At 37.8% G+C, this 20,000-nt stretch overlaps 2 protein-coding genes across 3 annotated transcripts in view; both read left to right on the top strand.

Annotated features, from left to right (window-relative positions):
* LOC138053483 (polycomb protein SCMH1-like) overlaps positions 1 to 3,799 on the top strand; it is a 26,000-nt gene extending 22,201 nt beyond the window's left edge. For both annotated transcript variants that reach the window (XM_068900113.1, XM_068900112.1), the window contains 4 exons: positions 1 to 396; positions 1,454 to 1,636; positions 2,310 to 2,428; positions 3,396 to 3,799. The exon at positions 1 to 396 is cut by the window's left edge and continues 161 nt beyond it. In XM_068900113.1, the coding sequence (XP_068756214.1) occupies positions 1 to 396; positions 1,454 to 1,636; positions 2,310 to 2,428; positions 3,396 to 3,524 (827 nt within the window). In that variant the 3' untranslated portion in view covers positions 3,525 to 3,799. The remainder of the gene's footprint in view (positions 397 to 1,453; positions 1,637 to 2,309; positions 2,429 to 3,395) is intronic.
* A 1,858-nt stretch (positions 3,800 to 5,657) lies between these two features.
* The window catches only part of LOC138053484 (sestrin-1-like), a 22,203-nt gene continuing 7,860 nt past the window's right edge, over positions 5,658 to 20,000 (top strand). Inside the window, exons 1-9 of the mRNA XM_068900114.1 lie at positions 5,658 to 6,023; positions 6,116 to 6,181; positions 11,679 to 11,879; positions 11,992 to 12,021; positions 13,157 to 13,309; positions 15,697 to 16,036; positions 17,486 to 17,738; positions 18,103 to 18,208; positions 19,675 to 19,719. Of these exons, the coding sequence (XP_068756215.1) occupies positions 5,766 to 6,023; positions 6,116 to 6,181; positions 11,679 to 11,879; positions 11,992 to 12,021; positions 13,157 to 13,309; positions 15,697 to 16,036; positions 17,486 to 17,738; positions 18,103 to 18,208; positions 19,675 to 19,719 (1,452 nt within the window). The 5' untranslated portion in view covers positions 5,658 to 5,765. The remainder of the gene's footprint in view (positions 6,024 to 6,115; positions 6,182 to 11,678; positions 11,880 to 11,991; positions 12,022 to 13,156; positions 13,310 to 15,696; positions 16,037 to 17,485; positions 17,739 to 18,102; positions 18,209 to 19,674; positions 19,720 to 20,000) is intronic.

The following is a 20,000-nucleotide window of genomic DNA, read 5'->3' as shown; positions in this document are numbered from 1 at the left end:
TGATGCCAAACAAAGCTCAAGGGATGAACTACACTGTTCAAGTGTTCATTAACCATTCGTGTTCTCCTGGACCTTATCTAAACGTGGCAAAGGTGGCTAAACTGCCAAGCTGTTTTCGAGGCACGGTCCTCAACGTGGCAAGAGACTGCTTTCAATCAATTGTAAACGCAGGCGACGAGCCAACTTCTGTTTTTGCATTTTTAAAGCCGGGAAATGGCAAAGCAAGAATAACTTGCAAGAATGGAAAACAGATTTTAATTTGCCATTTGCAAATTATGGACAGGGTGGCGCGATTTTGGTGTGTGTTGGATAAATTAGTCGAGAATCTGCAGTGCTGTGAAAACCTATTCTCAGGGGAACGAATTACTGGACTGTGTAACAAGTGCGGTGCAACCGGTGAGAATCACTTGGAACTAGAGATTTCAATTATTGTTTAAATTACTTCTTCACGATTACTTTGATGTTGCATTTCTTTTCGTGGTGATAGACTGAAAAAAAGTGCGCTACAATCTCAGTCCATTTGGCAGATTTTATTTGAGTGCATTTTTCTAGCCCCAGTTCGAAGGGTGGATAGCGCCATCCACTGGATAAATAAACTATTCCTTGTCGATAACTCAATAGGCCATTTCCGAGTTCATGTCTGCCTTCTCTTCAAGCGAGTCCAAGTGCGAAGTTTTTGTGATGGTAATTACTTCTACTTTACATATGAATGAAAACTAATTTTCATTACAAAAACTTTGTACTAAGACTCGCCTTGAAGAGAAGGCAGACATGAACTCCTAAATAGCCTATTGGTTTTGCTAGTTTTTATCCGATGGCCATGTATTTATCCGGTGGATAGTGTATAAGTAAGTAACTTTATTTCAACTCGGTGTTGATGAGGCTGAATAGGCCCCTAGCAAATACATGCTAATATGCCGAGAAAAGTGAAATAAATAAATAAATAAATAAAAATTGTATATGTATATATACATGATCAATTAATAACTAACATTCTAACTATATCAATAAATAAACAATCCTAACTCTTAAAATTATTACAGTGAATCATAGAAATCTGTACATTACAGATGTAGTTCACTCACAGCCTTCTTAAATTCCGGTTTGATAGACTTAAAAAAATTGCGCTACAATTTCCTTCTTAAATTCCACCTTTTTGAACAACTCATTCCTGGCTGAGCACCTGTGGCACCTCTGGCACCTTTTGAACAACTCAGGCCTGGCTTCTTTGCCTATGTTGTGTGGCGAAATTAATCACTCACGTTTTAGTTTTAACTCATTTGAAAACGCTATAGTCCTTACATATTATTAATGCTAGGAAAGGTACCTTTTTGTGCCAAGGTTATGTGTCAGGTTCCTAGGGGCTTTTTTGGAGTTGTATTGATAAATGTTTGGAGTCGGGCTGAAGTGTCAATGATGCCGACTACTTCGATTTCTTTTTTTTTTTCTGCAGCGTCCAGGCGTAATACTATTTTACGAGAAACTTCGACCGCAGTTGCAAAGAAAAGAACTGGGCCTTCGTTAAAAAGAGGCGCTTATAAACAACGAGAAGAAACAAAGAAACGTGCGCGAGTTTCCATAGACGAGGAGATTAGTGGTGATGGTCAAGTCAAGGATCGTTTTGCTCGCTCAGTTGGTAGGGAAATTAAGACGGAAGTTCAAACCGGTGTCCAAATCTCCTTGCCAAGTTCCCGGGGGGGGGGGGGGTAGGGGTCAAATCTGCTTTTACAACTGCCTATCTAGATCATTACTCTCAGTTAGTTAGATCGGCTTCCAATTGAGTGTCGTAAAACAAGTACCAAAGTAATTACTTCGACCAATCGCAGCAGGCACAAACAGCGCAATGGACCAATCCAAATTCGTAGCAATTCCATGCAACTTGCTCAAAGCGCGGGAAAAATCGTGTGTGCAAGTCGTGGTTGGCTTTGGTTTTCCTTTTCATTGGTCTAAACTGACGCGAGATATTTAAACCAGTCACTAAGCTTAGCATTGGCAATCGCGTAATTAGTTTAGACAGTCATTCATTCATTCATTCATTCATTTGAAAACTGCTCGAAAACATCGGTAGATGTTTTTTACCTCAACTTTGTTCAGGGAACGTTGAAGCACCTACTCACTGTTTACAGGGGCGTCATCCTTGGCGTTGGGGCCAAAAGTGCAGTATCGTAATATTTCCTTTATCTTTGCGGAGGAAATTCACTCGCAATGTATTGGTTTAATTTTCAAGTTCAAAAAAAGAAATGGAATTATTTGCTTTGCCTTCTAAGTCAAATGGTTACACTCAAATAAGTGTGTTATTCTCTTCACAGAAGTAAGTTCTCCGACAGTCGAGTCAACATCTCCAACAACAACTTGGTCCGTCGATGAGGTTGTAAAGTTTATCGAAAAATCGGAACTAGCAGAATATGCAGAGACGTTCAAAAAACACGTGAGTAGAAAGTACTGCCTGGACCTTATGCATGTCTTGGATGCGGTTCTTTTTACTCAAACCAGTTTCAACGCTTCCAAGTGACGCTCTTATTAGAAGGATCGGCACCACAACGTTGTATCATGTATTAGCAATATTGTGGTACCAAATGAAACACGAATTATTGCAGAACAAGATACAATCATTATTGTGACGTAATATGTCGCCGTGGCAACGGGCAAGCCCTGTGAAAACACCCCTTATTTTGTCTTTAGTTGCTTTTATCTCAAAGACGAACTGGGTGACCCCATTTTTCATTCCTGAAAAGTAATCATAAGGGCAAGATGAAACTTTCTGCAAAGTTTAAAAAGATTATGTGTAGCGGATTCAGAGGCACCTTAATTCTGTGATTTTTTAAAGGTGGCTCTGAATCCGCCGGACAGAATTTTTTTTAAACTTTAACGAAAGTTTCATCGTGTCCTTCTAATCACTTTCCAGCAATAAAATAGGGGGGTAACCGAGTTCGTTTTTGAGATATGAGCAACTAAATCCAAAATATGGGGTGTTTTTGCTGGGCTTTCCCGTGGCCAAGGTAACTTGTTACATCACAATAATGATCACATCTTGTTTGGGAAATAATCGGTGTTTCGTATGTTACCATAACATTGCTGTTACGTGATACAGCGTTGTAGCGTCGTTATAATAGAGTGTCTTCTAAGTGTTAAAACCCTTTCGAGCCTCCATAATGTCCCTTATTAAGCAACAAAACTGTATGAATAATGTTCTACATACCTCGCACATTTATTGTTAGGGACGACACGCCCAGCTCGCATAAGTTGCATGCGTCACTTAATCTTGTGCAGTGCATGTGTTCCTTAACCATTCATTATTCAAAGGAAAAGACGCAGAGCTCAATGACAGCTTTAATTCTAGAAGGTCCTTGAGGGCTATTTTTTTTCTAAGAAACTTTAATTCTTTCTCTCGATAGGAAATCGACGGCAAAGCCTTACTTCTTTTAACAAGAGAAATGGTGATGTCTTACATGGGCCTAAAGCTTGGACCTGCCGTCAAACTTTTGGGCTGCATAGAAGAATTGAAAACCAAGAAATCGACGTAAAACTACAGCCGTATTGTTTGCACCTCGTTTGTAGAACAGAATCGTTTTTGAGGAGTAAGCGATGAAATATGTCAAACCTGGATCGCAATCATTTGAGGATGTAGTTTTTGGAAGCTTAGGGCGTCGCAAGTATACATGCATTTGCCACGCAGAACGAAACAACTCCTGACTGCTCTCTTTCGTATATTTAAGCTTTTTAAACTGTATATTGTTCATAACATACGAATTTTCTTTCGACTCCATTCACTGAAATAAATCTCTGCTCATTTATAGAATTGACTAGGTGTGCATTGCCTCCCGGCCACTGGCTCCACCCTTCAGTGGCAAAGGCGCGGGATCCCTTTCCCGTCTCGAAGACACGAATCGTGCCTCGAGGCCCTCTTTTCCTGCTTATGAAGCGGAATTAATTTGCGCGAAAAGCATTACCATCTGGCACAAACGACAGGCTCAAAGTTGCATGACTAAAGTCGAGGATGCACCTGACTCTGATTGGCAAAAAAAGTGGTGGAGGTCAATCAGGAAACATAAGAAATGAAAAGTAAATGCCAAACGAGGATTTACGCAAATTTGCTCCGATTGTACCCTTTTCACCAAGAGATTTTCGCGCTTTTGCCGTTTCCCGTCCAGTACAGGGATAAAATATTTTTAAACTCGACTTGTGATTAACTCTCTGGCTACTACGTGCAAGCATTTTGCCGGCATAGCACTTTGGATTTCCGTGACGGCTTTGTTCAGTTTGACAAGCTCTTGCCATGTTGAGAAAACCGTGACAAGGTACTTGATGAACATATCACGTACAATACACAGTTTGAAATTTACCTCTTGCTGACATAGGAATTGCAATCAAATTAAGATACACAAGTAAAAGTGCTCTGGGCACCAATCGTCTTAGCTATGTACAGTGTCGCATGTGGTAATTTACGTTCAATTTATACCTAATGCATGACGAAGTTACATATTGAAAGAACTTCCTGGTGTCAAGGACTATTTACCTTGGATGTCGGTGGTGTATCCACGGTAAAGGCACGAGAGAAGCCTGCAGTTTTTAAAGTTTTTCATTTGTTTTGTTTTACTCACCCTGATAATGAACCACTTCCCATTATTTTCTGTGCGCTTTATCTTGTGAACTGGCAGGCAAGCCATATTTTGCCATGACCAGAAGTCGTCTGATACCTACTTTCTACAACGCTTGTTTGAAGGTGGAAATGAGATTCAGCCCCTGGGGGGGCCACCCTATTTGAACGCGTCATTGACGTCCTCTTTCTTCGAAACGTCAGGTTGTCTTAATTCTTGGAAATATAGCTTTTTTGTATACGCAGATTGGGTTTTCCCTGAGGAGTATTCTCGCGACTTTATTTTGAAATCTGCAGCAACTCCAGGTGAAGACAAAACACACGTTGAAGCACCGCATCGCCTCTCATTAGTCTGTTTCCTTCGGAGCTTGGTGATGACAGAACAAATTACCGAACTACCTAAACAACTGGGAAATTCATCCTTTTCTGACAGTTCAAGTGACTTGATAGTTAAGAATGAACTGTCTTGAAAACAGATTAAGACGTTACGATTCACTAGCACATTCACCTAAAGGGCTCCTAAAATTTCTTGATCTATCTACAGTCAGAAAACTATCAGGAAGTCTTTTGACAATTGATAATGAACGAGAAGTCAGTTGAAATATATTTTCTCCGTATCTCTACAACTGGACAATCCATTCACTTTGAAATTTTTATTGCTGAGGAACTTATTTTGATATTTTCACGTGCTGAAAGGAACAGACGAAAACTCCATTATGAAAAGAATCATCGAGCCCGTGATCTAAACAGTTCGAGAGAGTTTTTTTGTTGTTGTGATACAATATTTATGCGAAAGATAAAACCACTGTTGGTAACTACTTCGTTTAATTCTAACTTTAAAAAAGTTATGAACCATTAATCTACTTGCGTGCGTAAGAAACATTGGATTTAAATACCTTGGAAAGGAGAAGAATTATAAGTCGTGTAGATATGCAGTTCAGTGGTTCCCGAGATTGAGAAATAATGTAAATCTTTACCATATATGGCCAGTTTGGAGGTGTGTCAAGACGTCACACTGATTCTCGTGGCTTGATTGGCTGGCCTTGACGGAAAAAGTGACTGAAGGCTTGAAGGAAAATGATGGTCGTTTTTAGCGAATGTTAGATGTGTGGTCAGAGTTTGGAGGTATTTTTTTGGCTTTTTCAGAGCCGAGGTTTATTCTGGAACAATGAACGATGAAGAAGACATTTCCAGTGAGATAGAGTCATTCAGAGATTTGTGTGGCCTGCAAACAAGAGACGAAAACTCCCGGCATCGGTTTCTTGAATCATTAGGATCAACATTGAAATCTTGGACAAACAGGGCAAAGGAAAATGGTTTTCAGAGCTTCATTTCCGATATTTTACCTTGCATTTTGCGGCTTTCTTTGAGAAGCCCGTTTTCTGATATCAGGGAAAGTTGTTCGGCGTTGCTTATTGCCGTCAAGGTAATGAAATGTGCGCGGGAGTAGAATCGCAAGGTTGTTTATAACAAGGGAAATGGCTGATGATAACAGAAACCCTGTCTATCTTATTTTAGGAACAGGGAATAAAGGTTCCACGACCAGTTTACAAAGGACCTTCAACTTTCATATCATCAAAAGAGGTATTTGTTTCTTTGTTGAACGTTTGTAAGCTTAATTATATATCAAGGGAGCTGTTTGTGCCGGTTTGAACAAAATTCAATCTGGCTATTGTATACATAAATGCAACTGTACAAAATCAGGCTTTTACTTTTATTCAGTGGTATTGTAAAGCTTGCCTTCATTAATAAGGGTTCCGGCGGTAAATCTCAATTCGATTCCCTTTCAAGGTTGTTTGAAATACTTCTTCAATTCAATGTTTTGGCTTTTTTCGCTCTTTGAATACGTTTGGTAACCATTAAACTTATTGCAGAGGTTTTATCTTGGAATTGTGAATTAAAGATCAGTCAATGTTATGGTAGAAAGAAATTGAGTGTGAGTTGTGGATTAATTACACGGCCAATTTATCGCTACAATTGTGGTCTCTCTTTTCACACGAGGTTTCACATGCTTAAGGCTTTTAAGTTTTGAATCACCCTCCGAAAAAAAAAAAAAACACCACCGACACTCGATGTAATCTATAAAAAAGCCTTGAGTTTACTTTCTTGAAAGTTAAATGTTACAAATGTACACCTCGGTAACTCTCTTTAATTCCCAAAAGTCAATTAAAAAGCAGCGGGTGAAAAAAGTTGAATTGAACGTAAGCCTGTTAGATAACGAATGATGTTTTCACCAAAGTTAGCAGATGGTTTGGATGCAAATATCTAAATGTGCCGGTCTCATATTAATATATAACATATTCTATAATGATGAGTGATTTTTTGGTGTATGTGCAAGCTGTATGTATCACTTGTAATGGAGATGAGAGGAAATGATGCAATATCTTCGTTCGTTTTCAACATACCCAGTGTCACCTCGATCTTGACCTCTTGACATCTCCATGCACAGTGCAAAATCTGTCTTTGGTTGAAAATAAAATAATACGGCCACAAATTAATTGGACTCGGGCAAAATAAAAGTTTCAGTTGATATTGCCAATTTGGTGTAAATGAACTTGCAGACAATTCATGTATTGTCACCATCTTACTATCATAATAAGAAGCCCTTGAATGCATTGAAATGTCTTGTCATGAGAATTAGTACAGCTTTAGTCATGTTCACTTATAAACCCTTGCCCCTTTGTTATTTTTAATTCCAAAAATTGGTCGTCCTTGTTAAGTGTCTTGTCAGGTAAACATTAGTTTTGGACGTTTTCCCATTAGTTTGATTTTATTTAACATCAGCAGAATTCGTGTCTCGATTCGTCTGCAAGACTGTGCACTCTTCTGATTTGCTTTTGTTTGTCTAAGATGTGTGTCAGTATCCACAGAAACTAAAAATTTTGTGATGTCATTCAACTTGAAAGTCTTTCTTTAATTTCATTTGCGTTTTCTTAACAAAAATGCCTCTTCTTTTGATGATTATGTCAATCCTTTGTTTTTTGTTCATATATGTTGTATCAGTCAATCCAATCATGGAATGAATGTGACTTAAATTAAAATTTACGTGATTTGACTTGACTTAACTTGTATGTACTAATCAGAAAGTTGGATCAAAGATTTGCATCAGGCTAGATATTTTTTCTGCAGCACTTGATCAGGCACTGTGCATTGTAAGCAAATGGCATATTGCTGTGTTATGGTCAATTTGGATATGGGAACATCTGAATTAGCATTATCACACCACACTGATTTCCTCTATTATCTGTGACCACATTATGGCATGACTTTTAAAAATTTATCATACCACTTGCACGTTCATTTGCATACTGGTACAATAAGAGTCTGAAGGTGAGCTGTGGAATGCTTTTGTCCAGCTTGCACATTAATACTTCTCCCAGGCATTTTTTCTGTGATTTTGCAATAATAAAAGTATCTTGCTTAAGCCTGCCAAGGATTGTGATTTACGACAATAAATTACTACTGCAGGGAAGTTTTATTCTGGATTTTTGTTTGTTATTCGTTTCTCCAGTGTACCATCAGCAGTAGGCACAGTTGGATTCCTTAAAATCATCACAGTGCTTTCAATGATAATTATTTAATATGGAAGGAAGTTTTCAATGTCCACCATATTGGCTTTGGAAAGTCTGCTCAATTTGAGACTTAATCCCTATGGTAATGCTTCAATTGCCATGTTTTTTAGTCATTCAGACGATGTTTTTTAAATATTTCTGCTTACTATTCTTGCGTCTTTACAATATTATCAATATGAGGTGTTGTAACAGATTCCACAAAGATGAGATTTCCTTAGATACAGTATTTTCTCAAAGAATGTCCAACTTACAGTCCCTCTCACATTGGCTAAGTTTTTATTTTCCAATCTAAGTTTAGCTGTGGATGGTATTTTATTTTGAGACCCTTTTGCAGGGCACAACAATAAAAAATGGCGGACACTCTGCTCGTTCAGGAGAAAATAGCCATTCCGTGGCGGATTAAGCTTGGCGCCATTCAAAATCTGCCATGTCGTCAATGTGCGCAAGTGATTGCACGTGCCAGTGATGCAAGAAATTATGCACAGTAGGGTTGCACATTTTAAAACCAGGGAATCACCTTGAATCATATTTTTAGCTGGCCATAGCCAATATATGAAGTGACTGGACCTGCCTCAAACTTCCAGACTCCACTTCGCACAATCTTTGAGAAGATCAATGCTGAAAATTTACACAAGTAACACAATGGCATAAAAATACGTTGAGGAGAGCAAGAATGAAAACATTACCAAGCTCTCGAAAGTGGGAGTAACTGCTGAATTCCTTGCCCCCTTTGTTATCACTCGGCTGCATTCTTTGAAGAACAAGTCAGAATACAATAGCTGTTATTCTTATGTAAATAAGTTTTTATTCAGTTAATGTTTGTTCAATTTTTTTCATTTTCCATTGGAAAACATTGTCAGCAGATTCGTGGAGGTCCCTTCTCATATGTACATCACAGTGAGATATTCCTATCTTGCGAACTGTCTGATAACATTCAGAATAACTCTCTGGGTCTCTGGTTGATTTTAGGATGATGTCCTTTTCTTTATCAAGAAATCTTTTGTAACTTACATGGCCTTCTTATTCAGAACAACCATGTTATGGTGTTTGAGTAAAAGATTACTACACAGTCTAGGCTTTTAGTTGTTGGCGGTTATTTTCAATAATATTGATGATCTTCAAAGTTTAAAAAAACTTTGAGCACCTGCAGCATGCTATGGGTGTTTGTGTTTAATTTAAACTATAACTTTTTTATTGTTTATGTAATTATTTATGGATTTGTTTGCCACAGAAAAAAGAAATTAAGATACAAATATTAAAACAATCAAAAAAGAGAAGATAGAGAGAAACATACTTGGATTACATTTGTGGCGAGGAGGCCTAAAAGAAACTACTACACGTATATAAATTAGGCCTCCCCAAGTGAAACCTCAAGCTAAGTATTGTTAACATGCATGTTGGTGACAGAGAATACAAGTATTACGAACATTTAGTTATTTAACGTGTTGAAGTATAAAGTAATGAACGAAAATTTACGAATTAAAAACAGTTTGAATTTACAAGTTGGTAATGGATAACACGATTACAAACACTTAGTTATTTAATTAAGGTGTTGAAAGATTCACAATAGTTGTTAAAAAAGAATGTCTTAAGGGCTTTCTTGAAGGAAGCTGTTGAGGAAGAATTAATTATATCACTGTTAAGGGAATTGTAAAATATTTAGGTCCCTGATAGAATTTGGGGCTAGTATCAGATGATCAGCAAGCTGATGCTTGTAATTTCGTCTCACCCTGTTTTGTGGACTTTTTAACATAACTGCCAAACGAAAAGTACCATGCCTCTGCATGTTATTCACATTCAATAACATGCAAGTAACTTGCAGGGGTTGTGGCTTTTAGTCTCTTAAGGACGTTTGTGCTAAGTGTTTGTGTGCAACGTTACTGCACAGGTAATGCGACTGTAATAGAGATCTTTAGCATCAGATTTTTCGCGGAAAACCGCAAACTGCGGTTTGCGGTTAGCCGTTTGCAGTTTCAGGTTTCCTGGCTTTCGAACTTTAGCAAGGAGTTCGGCTTGATGCCGCCATGTTGTTTTTTTTTGTCAAGTGGAAGTGTATCACTTTGATCGCCCAAAAAATACAAATACTTCATTCATTTGAGTTTAAAAATCTAACTAGCACATAGAAGGTGAATATAGAAAGCTACTTCGTGCTTTTAAACGTGAGGCTGTACAATTTTTAGTGACAAAAAACCTTGCTGTTAGTTACTTACTGCTAGGCCTTCTCTGCGGTTAAAATGTGTACTGCAAACTGCAAACGCGACGGCAAGACCTTGGTCACGTGATATTTTGCGGCTTGCGGTTTTCCATGAAAAACCTGATGCTGAAGGTCCCTAATATGTCATGCATTACTTCAAGCATTAGTGAAGTTGAGGTTTTAAAACCTTTGCAAAAACTGTAGACAATAAGTTTTGCACAAGGTTAGATCAGAGAAGATAGTGATCAGTCAAAATTGATTTTAAAATATTTATGAAAGTCAAGTAGACTACTGCACGACCAATGTTCGCGTTGTTTTATCAGTTGTGCACTAGTCTACTTGACTTTCATACATATTTTTCAAGCATTAGTTAAAATAACATGTCGATTTAACGCCGGGGAAAAAATTCCAGGCCGGCAAAAGAATGGCACATTTATTTCTTATTCCCTTCAACGATCGACCTCTCTTGGGTTCCAGTCCTTGCCCGACAGGTCACCCAAAAGCATGACAAACGAAATTTTCCAAGAGCTTTGCAAAATCACATTGATTTTACTCGTATAGATCATCGGTGAGTCCTATTTTTTTTTTAATCATGAATCACTTACTTTACTTACTGTCTACAAAATATGATGAAATGAAAAAATTCTCGCCGTAAGAAGTTATCTTTTTTTAACATTTTCTTTCCTCGTGCCATCGAAGTCCGGTAGTGGTTGCAACGGATAGAGCTTACAAAAATGCTTGTCGAGGATGAACTCTACTGTTTACGACATCCCTAGCGGCATGTAATTATCTAAAAATCCCACCCCTAAAAACCTATGCACGGAAACCTTCACTCTAACAGTTAATTTTTATGATTTTTGATGGATGAGCAGATGAGACTACATCTTGCTATTATGACTGATTTCTTGAAATTAAGGCATTTTCCACTGTCATTTTTTCCGAAACAAAGTCGGTGCCCCATTTTTTTTTTTTTTTCATTTTTGGAGTAAGTACTTTATGACCTAACTCTAGGCGAGAAATGAAGAAAATCTCACCATAGGAAGATTTTGGCGCAAACGTCCTTAAGGTAATTCCTTAGTATTGCATTGCGCATCCCTATTGTTATATTGTCATGTTTTCTAGTAACAAGCTTGTATGAAGTAGATTTCAGTGGGTGAAAGCCATTGTCCACATTCATAAACTGCATGCATTTAGTGAATGGGGGCATTGTAATTCCAGTTCATAAACTGTTACTCACTTTTTTGGCAGACAAAATCAAGTTAGAACTGTGGAAAGGCATGGTCAGTTGATGTTGCTTTGATCTATTGCTTTGTAGATCATACCAATGGATACTGATGATGAACAAGTTCTTAGCTTGCTTGTGGAATCATTCCTCCTTAGTGGTCGTGTGACAAACATTAACAGCCTCATGGCCTTTCATCCTCAGTACCTTGAATATTTTTTGAGGACAGAGTATTTTATGTTTAAAGGAGAAGGTCCTCTGCCATTTGACTGGAGATGTTACATTGCTATTATGGTGAGATGATGGTGATTAAAGTATCTAGTTTGTTTGTTTTGTTGTTGTTGTTTTATACTTGACTCGTCTGCTGGCTGTTACAGCTCATAACATTCTTTTTAATACTTTTCAGGCTGCAAGCAGACATCGGTGCCGTTATTTGGTAAAATCTAGTTTTATTTGTATCAAACAATAAACTCATCCCCAGAGAATAATGCTTGCCAAGTTGTATCATCAGGCCTTCTGATAGGGTGCGATGAAAAAATGCAAATTGTGCGAAATTTGCAGGGCAGATTATGTGATTAGAAAGGCCAATTATGCGATAAATATTGTAAATTACGTGATAATTATTAATATTCCTGTATGCTACGACTAGCTTCTTACACTTTGTTTTTGTGTGCAGTATCATACATGTATTTCTGAACAGATTTGCTAATCTGAACAAAGGGCATGTTTGTGTTACACCAATTGGCGACTCCTTAATAGGCCCCCCACATGCAAAATAACACCTTGAACTTAGAATATTTACGAAATTGAAGGTAACGAAGGCTTTTTAGCCGTTTTCCAAGGTAAATCATCTTTAAAATGGCATATTTATGCAGGAACTCCTAAGAAACTTGTTGATTTATGTTTTATATTATGAATTTTGTGCGTTCTTATGTGAATTTTGCGATTTTTCGTGAATTGTGCGATCGGATGCGATTTGAGGTAGATTGTGCGAAATCGCACCATCGCGTAATATCAGAAGGTCTGTATCATTATCAGCACTTCCTGGTTGGGAATTCACCTTTCCAAAGCCATTACTCTTGATGCTGATTTAATAGAGCCTCTTATTCATGAATGTATTAAACAATAATATTACGTGATTACAGTCAGTTTATTTAGCCACAGACAATGCTTGAGTTCTAAGGCCGAATGCTAACACTTGGTTTGATTCTAGTAGTCAGAAATAAGTCACCCCATACAAAACTTTTTCAGTGCACAACATATATAGCCAGCTACTTTTTTTGATTACCTTACTTTAGTAATGCTTTCATCATTCTAATTAAAATTTTAGATTTCTCTAATGTGCCAGGGACTTTTAAAGCTCATGGTTCCTTTCACTTCAGTTAGCTCAAACAAAATAACATTGTGTTTGGTTTTCATCATAAAAATGTATTAGTAATAATAATAATAATAATAATAATAATAATAATAATAATAATAATAGTAAATTATCTTTTCACAATGACAGGATAAGCAAAAAAATTTCCAAACTTGTCTTGAGAAATGTTATTCATGTTCACTTTTGTCCATAGGTGCAGTTATATGAACTTGAGTTTCTCAAGCGACAAGGAAAGAAAAGTTGGCTTCAAGGACTCAAGATGGTTCCAGCTAAACTAAGAGCACTCTATGAAATCAACACAATTCTGGCACATCAACCATGGTTAATAAGTTCAACTCACATAGAGGTACTTGCAATGATCAGACTATGTGCATTAATGGAATATACATTTGAATGACAATGCTTCTTTGTCCCAAGCCTCCAATGACTTTTCTTTGAAAAACGTTAACTTGAGACTTGGGAAGCTGAATGTATTTTATAAAGAGGGGTAACATTTATGCAAAGCATCTGTTAATCTGGAAGAACATTCAGGAGTGCCACTGCACTATCAGGATTACAACAGGTTTATTTAAGGGGCAAGGCTGTGCTCTAATGGCCCCCGGTGGCCTGAGGCAACTAACATTTGGCTTCGGGCAAGTGAGAAAAATTATTTTTACCTGCTGGTGGTTACAGTTTACAAAAGTTCTCAGAAATTGTTTTTATTTTTTTGTGAAACATTTTGGTTCTACATTATTTCACACGTAACATAATCTGTGACAGCCTGCGGCCTCACAGATTTCTATTCCCTCTCAAAAAATAGCATTAAAATTGGCAAAAAAAAATTGTTACTTCCGCTCTGACAGAAGTAAAGTGCGGCCGGCAAAGCAGTGCAATTTTCATCCATGGTTTTCATCCAGATCGAGATGACTTGTTTAAAAAAAATTGATAGCTTTTGGGTCGCCCTGATTTCATTGTTTCACGGCAGTTTTCACAGAAAGCTCCACGGGAATCGAGTGGCATTGATTCATGTTTTGAAAAAATATTTTCAACCTAACTAACCAGTAAAAAGGTTTACCTCAATCCTTGCCAAATTAAGTTGGGACACCATGTACAGCACTAATATTCTGACTTTTAGGTGCGATCCTTCCTCCCCAATGTTGAATTCACTAATTTAGAGGAGCCATCCCTCAAAGCCAACAGTAAGAGGTGGTAGTTTCTAAAAAATACTGTGGTGCTGTGTCGGTGGGGAAGTAGTATTCAAAAATTTGGTTTTATCAACAGAGTTGATAATGTAAATTGGCCACCGTACAGTGATTCTAAAAGCTGACGTTTTGAGCGTTAGCCCTTCTTCAGAGTGAAGGGCTAATGCTTGAAACGTCAGCTTTTAGAATCTCTGTACAGTGGCCAATTAACAATTAGACCCATAGCCCGCAAGGGCTACGGGTCAATACATGTAACCCATGAGGCGAAGCCGGACCTGTGGCCCTTGAGGGCGAGGGGTCTAATTGTTTTAGTATCACCCAACCAGTCGGACAGAAAAGGCAATGATAAAGTTAGCAAATGCAAGTTGAAAATATATTTATTTAGATATAAAACGAAAGAAAGCGTCGCGCTTTTCGCTACTCGAGGACTATTTCTATTAGTCCTCTAGTAGCCGTGTAACCAATCAAAATGCAGCATTTGCATTAGTCCACTGGTTGGGTGATACTAATTTACATTATCAACTCCATTGATAAAACCAACATTTGGAGAGCAGAGGACATCTCTTGTGTCCCAACTAATGTGATGAGGATTGCTGTATTGAACCCAAACATCAATTTCAAAATTTTCCTTAGAGCACAGCCTTGAAGGGTATAGGGAATTTCTTCCTGCTACAAAAAGTGTTTGAAGACTCTGTCTACCGAGATGCTTTACTTGCCTTTGTTTATGTTTTCATTCAGTGTGAAGTAACTTTGGGAAAGAAATAAGCGACAAAAAGGTACAAAGGAATACTAGAAAAGCTGACCAGTCAAACAAAAAGTGTATTTTCAATGAATAAAGCGCCGCTGCTGCTCTAGGACTTACAACATGTTATCGGGTATTTTGGATTGATTTTGTCACCTTACGTGACTCAGGTCACAATAAATTTGTACAAAACAAATTTCAATAAAGTACTTTCAATACTGATCACCACTGTTGGTAAAAGTACTTGTTTGTCTTGTCTTGACAATACAAAAAAACTTTTGCATGCGAATTGCACTTAACATCAAAATATCTCATCCCCAATAAACTATGATAATGTAGCTGTAATTAAGAAGCACTGAGTAAGAACAAATCCCGATCGATGTCTATGATAACAAAATGATTCAAAGAAGGAAAAACGCACCAACAGAAAAACAGAGGTTTCAACCATGCAAAACCTCCATATCTGCGTGCAGTGCATCTCGGTAGACAGAGACAGATAATTTCTGTGAGAAACTGGTCGAAGAGCCAGAAAGTGGACGCCTACTCAGCAGCAAGTTAGATGTGCGATTGTTTCTTAGGAAAGAGGTATTGTCTTGTATTGTTTTTATGACTGGACCATGGTTACAAAGGATTTGTGTATGGCCTTTGAAAATAATATTGATCAATAACAATAAATAAAATAATAACAATAATAATAATTATTATTATTAGTTACAAGCTGAGGCCGATATTTTCCAACTTGCTATAACTGACTAATTTACCATGTAGTGTTCATTAGCTATATGTTACAATAATTTTTTATTGTTTCAGAAACTTCTCAAAGGCCAAGACAACTGGTCATTATCAGAACTTATCCAAGCCATTGTTATATTAATCCACATTCACAGTCTGTGTAGCTTTGTTTATGGGTCTGGGATCACACCAGAAATAGACCGCGACGGAGGCCACACTTTCAAACCTCCGTCATTATCGGATACACAGAGTGGTAGCATTGAGGGAGATGACGGCCCTGTGAATGGCGTACACAGTCGTTCTTGCATGAATGAATTGGTGGAGAAAATGAAGGAGGTAAAAGCAGAGCATGATGCTCTTATGGAAACAACTCAAGAGGAATTATTTGAGCAGTTTGAAAAAGTAGAAAGTGGAGAGGGTATGTAACAACAGAAGGAGTATACCTTGATATCAAGAGAGCTTTAACCCTTTGAGATCCAAACTGGCCTAAACCGGCCAGACAATTTTACTCGTCAATGGGGAACCCCTGGGAGTCAATGGGTTAAATCTCAGATAAGAATAGTACAAATCTTATTATTTGGCCCTGGACAAACATCAACCCTTTAAGCCCGGAGGGGGCTCCCATTGACAAGTAAAATTGTCAAGTGTTAGACTGAGTAAAATATATAAGTGGCACTATAAACAGGGCTCGAAATTAACAAAAAAATCCAGTCTAAATTAGGGACAAGATACGAAAATTTAGTGGCAATTTCGCAAATTTTAGTTGCAAAATCGCCACGCTGCATTGTGTTATCAGCATTTTTGGAAAAAAATATGAGCCCGCAATACATGTGTGTAAAGAAACCGCTGAAAATGACGAATGATCGAAGGAATGGAGCTGTGCACGCAACATCGCAGCTAAATTACTCTTACTACAATTATGCTATCTTCAGAGAAAATTCACAGCGAGAAACAAAATAATTTTGTCATTTAGTTATTTTAGCAAAAGTAGCAGGAAAGTGGCAACTGCTAACCCTTTTGTTTCGAAATTTGCGACTTCTCCAGATATTTTAGTCGCAAAGGGAAAAATTTAGTCGCAAATGCGACTGTATTGGTCGCAATTTCGAGCCCTGATAAACGGGAGTTTTTGAGTGGACCTACATGTTGTTAACCATTTAAGCCCCAAGGGAGCCCCTATTGACCAGTAAAATTGTTTGGTGTTAGACAGAATTAAATCTGTAAGTGGCACTATTGGGGCTTAAGGGTTAAATTATGCGGTAGATATTTCATGCAGAAGACTTTATCTCTGGGAATTTACTGTAATAAGCTTTTATTACTCAACCAAAGTAAAGGGCCTTAAATTTTAAGTAATGGTCCGGCTAAGAAGCAGGCAGCCCAGCGGCAAAAGTACTTAGAAGCTGCGAAATATTAATTTTTAATTTCACTCCAATCGAGGCATCTGATTGGCTAATATCGGAAAATGTCGAAAAAAGATGAGAAAAAAATGAAAAAAAAGCCTTTTTTGGATTTCTTCTTCCCTATGCCCTTGATCTCTGTCTCTCGGCCAAATTTGGGCATTGTTCTATGCGCCAATCAAATGGCGCATAGAATCTTGACGATATTTACAAACATAGTTTTTGAAGGCATAATGATTTGTTCTACGAAACAGAATCTAATTTTTTTAGACGGCAAGTCGATTACATTTTTCATTGAAATTCAAATTTCGCGCTTTAAGCTGCTTACACCAATGGGAACAGCCGAACTTAATTTGATTAAAAATGTTGGCACATTTTAATTAACCGACGCTATTGCCGCGGGCTATTGTTTTTCTGCCTGCTTTTTAGCCGGACCATTACTTAATGCATAACATGCATGTTTTCTCCTTCAGTGGGTACAGGGAAAGACAAGGTGACGTCATGTGATGAGACTCCTCAGCCTGGAATAGCTCGATACTTGGAGAATGCATCATTCGGTTACAGTGATTTTGCGAACAGAGATGAAAGCATGAAAATTTCAACCTTTAAAGTACAGGATTACTCGTGGGAGGAACATGGCTTTTCACTTATTAATCGGCTCTACCCAGATATTGGTCAGATGTTGGATGACAAGTTTGGTTGTGCTATTAACTTAACATATCACACGTGAGTTGTTCAAGCATAAATTTATTATAGGGATGGGAAGGGGTTGGGGTTGCCTGAACTTTCACTTTAAAAGATGTAGATTAATAAATTCATATTTGAGACTTTAAGGTACTTCTTTTTTTAATAATATTTAAAGGTTTTTTAAGACAATTTTTTGTGTATTTAAGCGAGATAACAACAGAAAAGAGTGACTGAATCAACCAGTTGACAGTGGATGGCTTAAAACACATTTGCTGATTCATCTCAACATTGTTTTGGGCTGTGTAGGATTTATTTGCTGAGCCTTTAATTTGTTTATGACGTTGGTGGTTAAGACTTTTAAGTCTGTTAATCACTTTTTCGAACTGGTTTAACCCTTTTGTAGACTTGGTCGAGTGGAAAATGTTGACACTTCTGCTTTCCGCATGGCTACCTGGAACTACATCCATTTGGTCTTTGGTATTTATCATGATGACTATTTGTATACTGAGGTAGGTATGTCACTCTCTTAATTTTGTGAAGCCTCATTGTTTTCTTGAAGTACCTTTAATTGCCACAGGGTTCCTGCTACTCCTTGAAGCCCTTGAGAAGCCCTGGAATCTAATTTTGGACTTCAAGGGTGCTTGAAAAGCCCTTGAAGAAAAGGATTTTGTGTGAAACTGCTTGAAAACGCCTTGATTTTTTAAATTTTTGCGCACTTACTTGCAGGATGTGCGAAAGAATATCAAGGTTGGCTTTTTCAGCATTACGAAAACACTGAAACATGATGCATGGCATAGAAATTTACTCACAAACACTCCTTGAAAACTCAGCTTCTGGTTCTTGAAAACTCCTTGAATACTCCTGTAATTTTATGTACAAAACCCGGCAGAAACCCAGTGGCCACCGAGTGTGAAGGTTTTTTGTCTAGTCCTCTTAATCAAAAAAGTTGTTGCTTCAAGTGCCATCGGGCCAAACTCCCAGGGTCTTAATTAAAATGAATGAGGAGATGGTGCTCCCTTTGTGTTGATAACTACCCTATTTTTTTGTGTGCACTATCTTCAAATAATTTCTTGTTGTTGTGTTGTAGCCTGTTTGTAAAAAATCTTCAGGTGTTTTAAGAATCCACATACTGTTTGCATGATTAATAAGCTGTGTTTACACGCTGCATTTTTAAGCTCGTGAGTCTTTGATGTCATCTTATCCTCGACCCAACTCTCTGAGGTCCAATCGGTCGGTCTTGATCATGAGTAATTGTAGACAGTGAAATCCAAAACTTGCACTCAAAGCAAACAGCCTTGGATATAATTCGAAGCTCAAAGTTTTGCCAGTCAGTTGTCAAGCAAGCACACTTTCAAAATCTGATGGAAAAAGGGTGACAATTTTTTTTATCATAGTTACTGTAGCACTTTAAAGTTTTTGCAGTTGTAGGCCTTGTGCTAGTATTTCTTCTGTTTTGTGTTGCACATTAGGGTATCTCAGGAAGCCATGGGCTAAAGAAACACAAGACAAACACAATAAATCCTTCAAATTAACAAGTTGCATCACTTATTTTGCTTACTGTAATGGAGGAATTGATATGTGTTGGCCTTTCATTCACGTAATAAGTTTAGTTTTCTTTTTTTTTCTCCAAACTCAAGAATTTAAACAGCATTTCTGAGAGTTTCAGTAATATTGATAGGGAACCTGGGTCTCCTTGAGGGTTCACTCCTAGAAGATAATATCATTGCAGTCGGCCTTGCAACGCAATATAATCATGTCCAGTCATTGTACTTTGAAAAGCTATCGAAAACCCTGATATTATTGTTTTGTGGCTCTGCTGTTTGTTGGGTACATTGATGCTGAAACTCATTGTTAGTGGCTACAAGATTCTTAAAAATATATGTTTAAGAAGAATACGATTAAACAAGAAATATTGCATTCTTTGTCAATGGTGTTAAAGCTTTGACTCAGAGGTAAATTACATTTTCTCACATAGGTGAACAAACTTTTAGAGAGGTCGTATAAGAAGTACATTAAGGTGGTAAGTTCACATTTTTGCTTATCTGATTTGCATATACAAGTACAAGGAAAGGTTACGTTTATACAAACGTTGGCCTTTCCTTGTACTTGTACTTGTACACTAACCTTTCCTTGTACTTGTACATGTTCATTGCCGTGACTTTAACATCTTCAGTTCCCACGGCCTGCTCCTGTCTGACCTTGTAGCTCAGTCGGTAGAGCGGCGAAAATCTAACCCGAAGGTCGTGGGTTCAATTCCCACCCTGGTCAGAGTTTTTCTCTGTCCTTGTGTGGGCCCATTTC

This window comes from Montipora capricornis, chromosome 6 (assembly GCF_036669925.1).
Source record: "Montipora capricornis isolate CH-2021 chromosome 6, ASM3666992v2, whole genome shotgun sequence".
Taxonomy (NCBI): Eukaryota; Metazoa; Cnidaria; class Anthozoa; order Scleractinia; family Acroporidae; genus Montipora; species Montipora capricornis.
The sequence above is the reverse complement of the archived record's forward strand: the minus strand, read 5'-3'. Positions and strand labels throughout refer to the sequence as shown.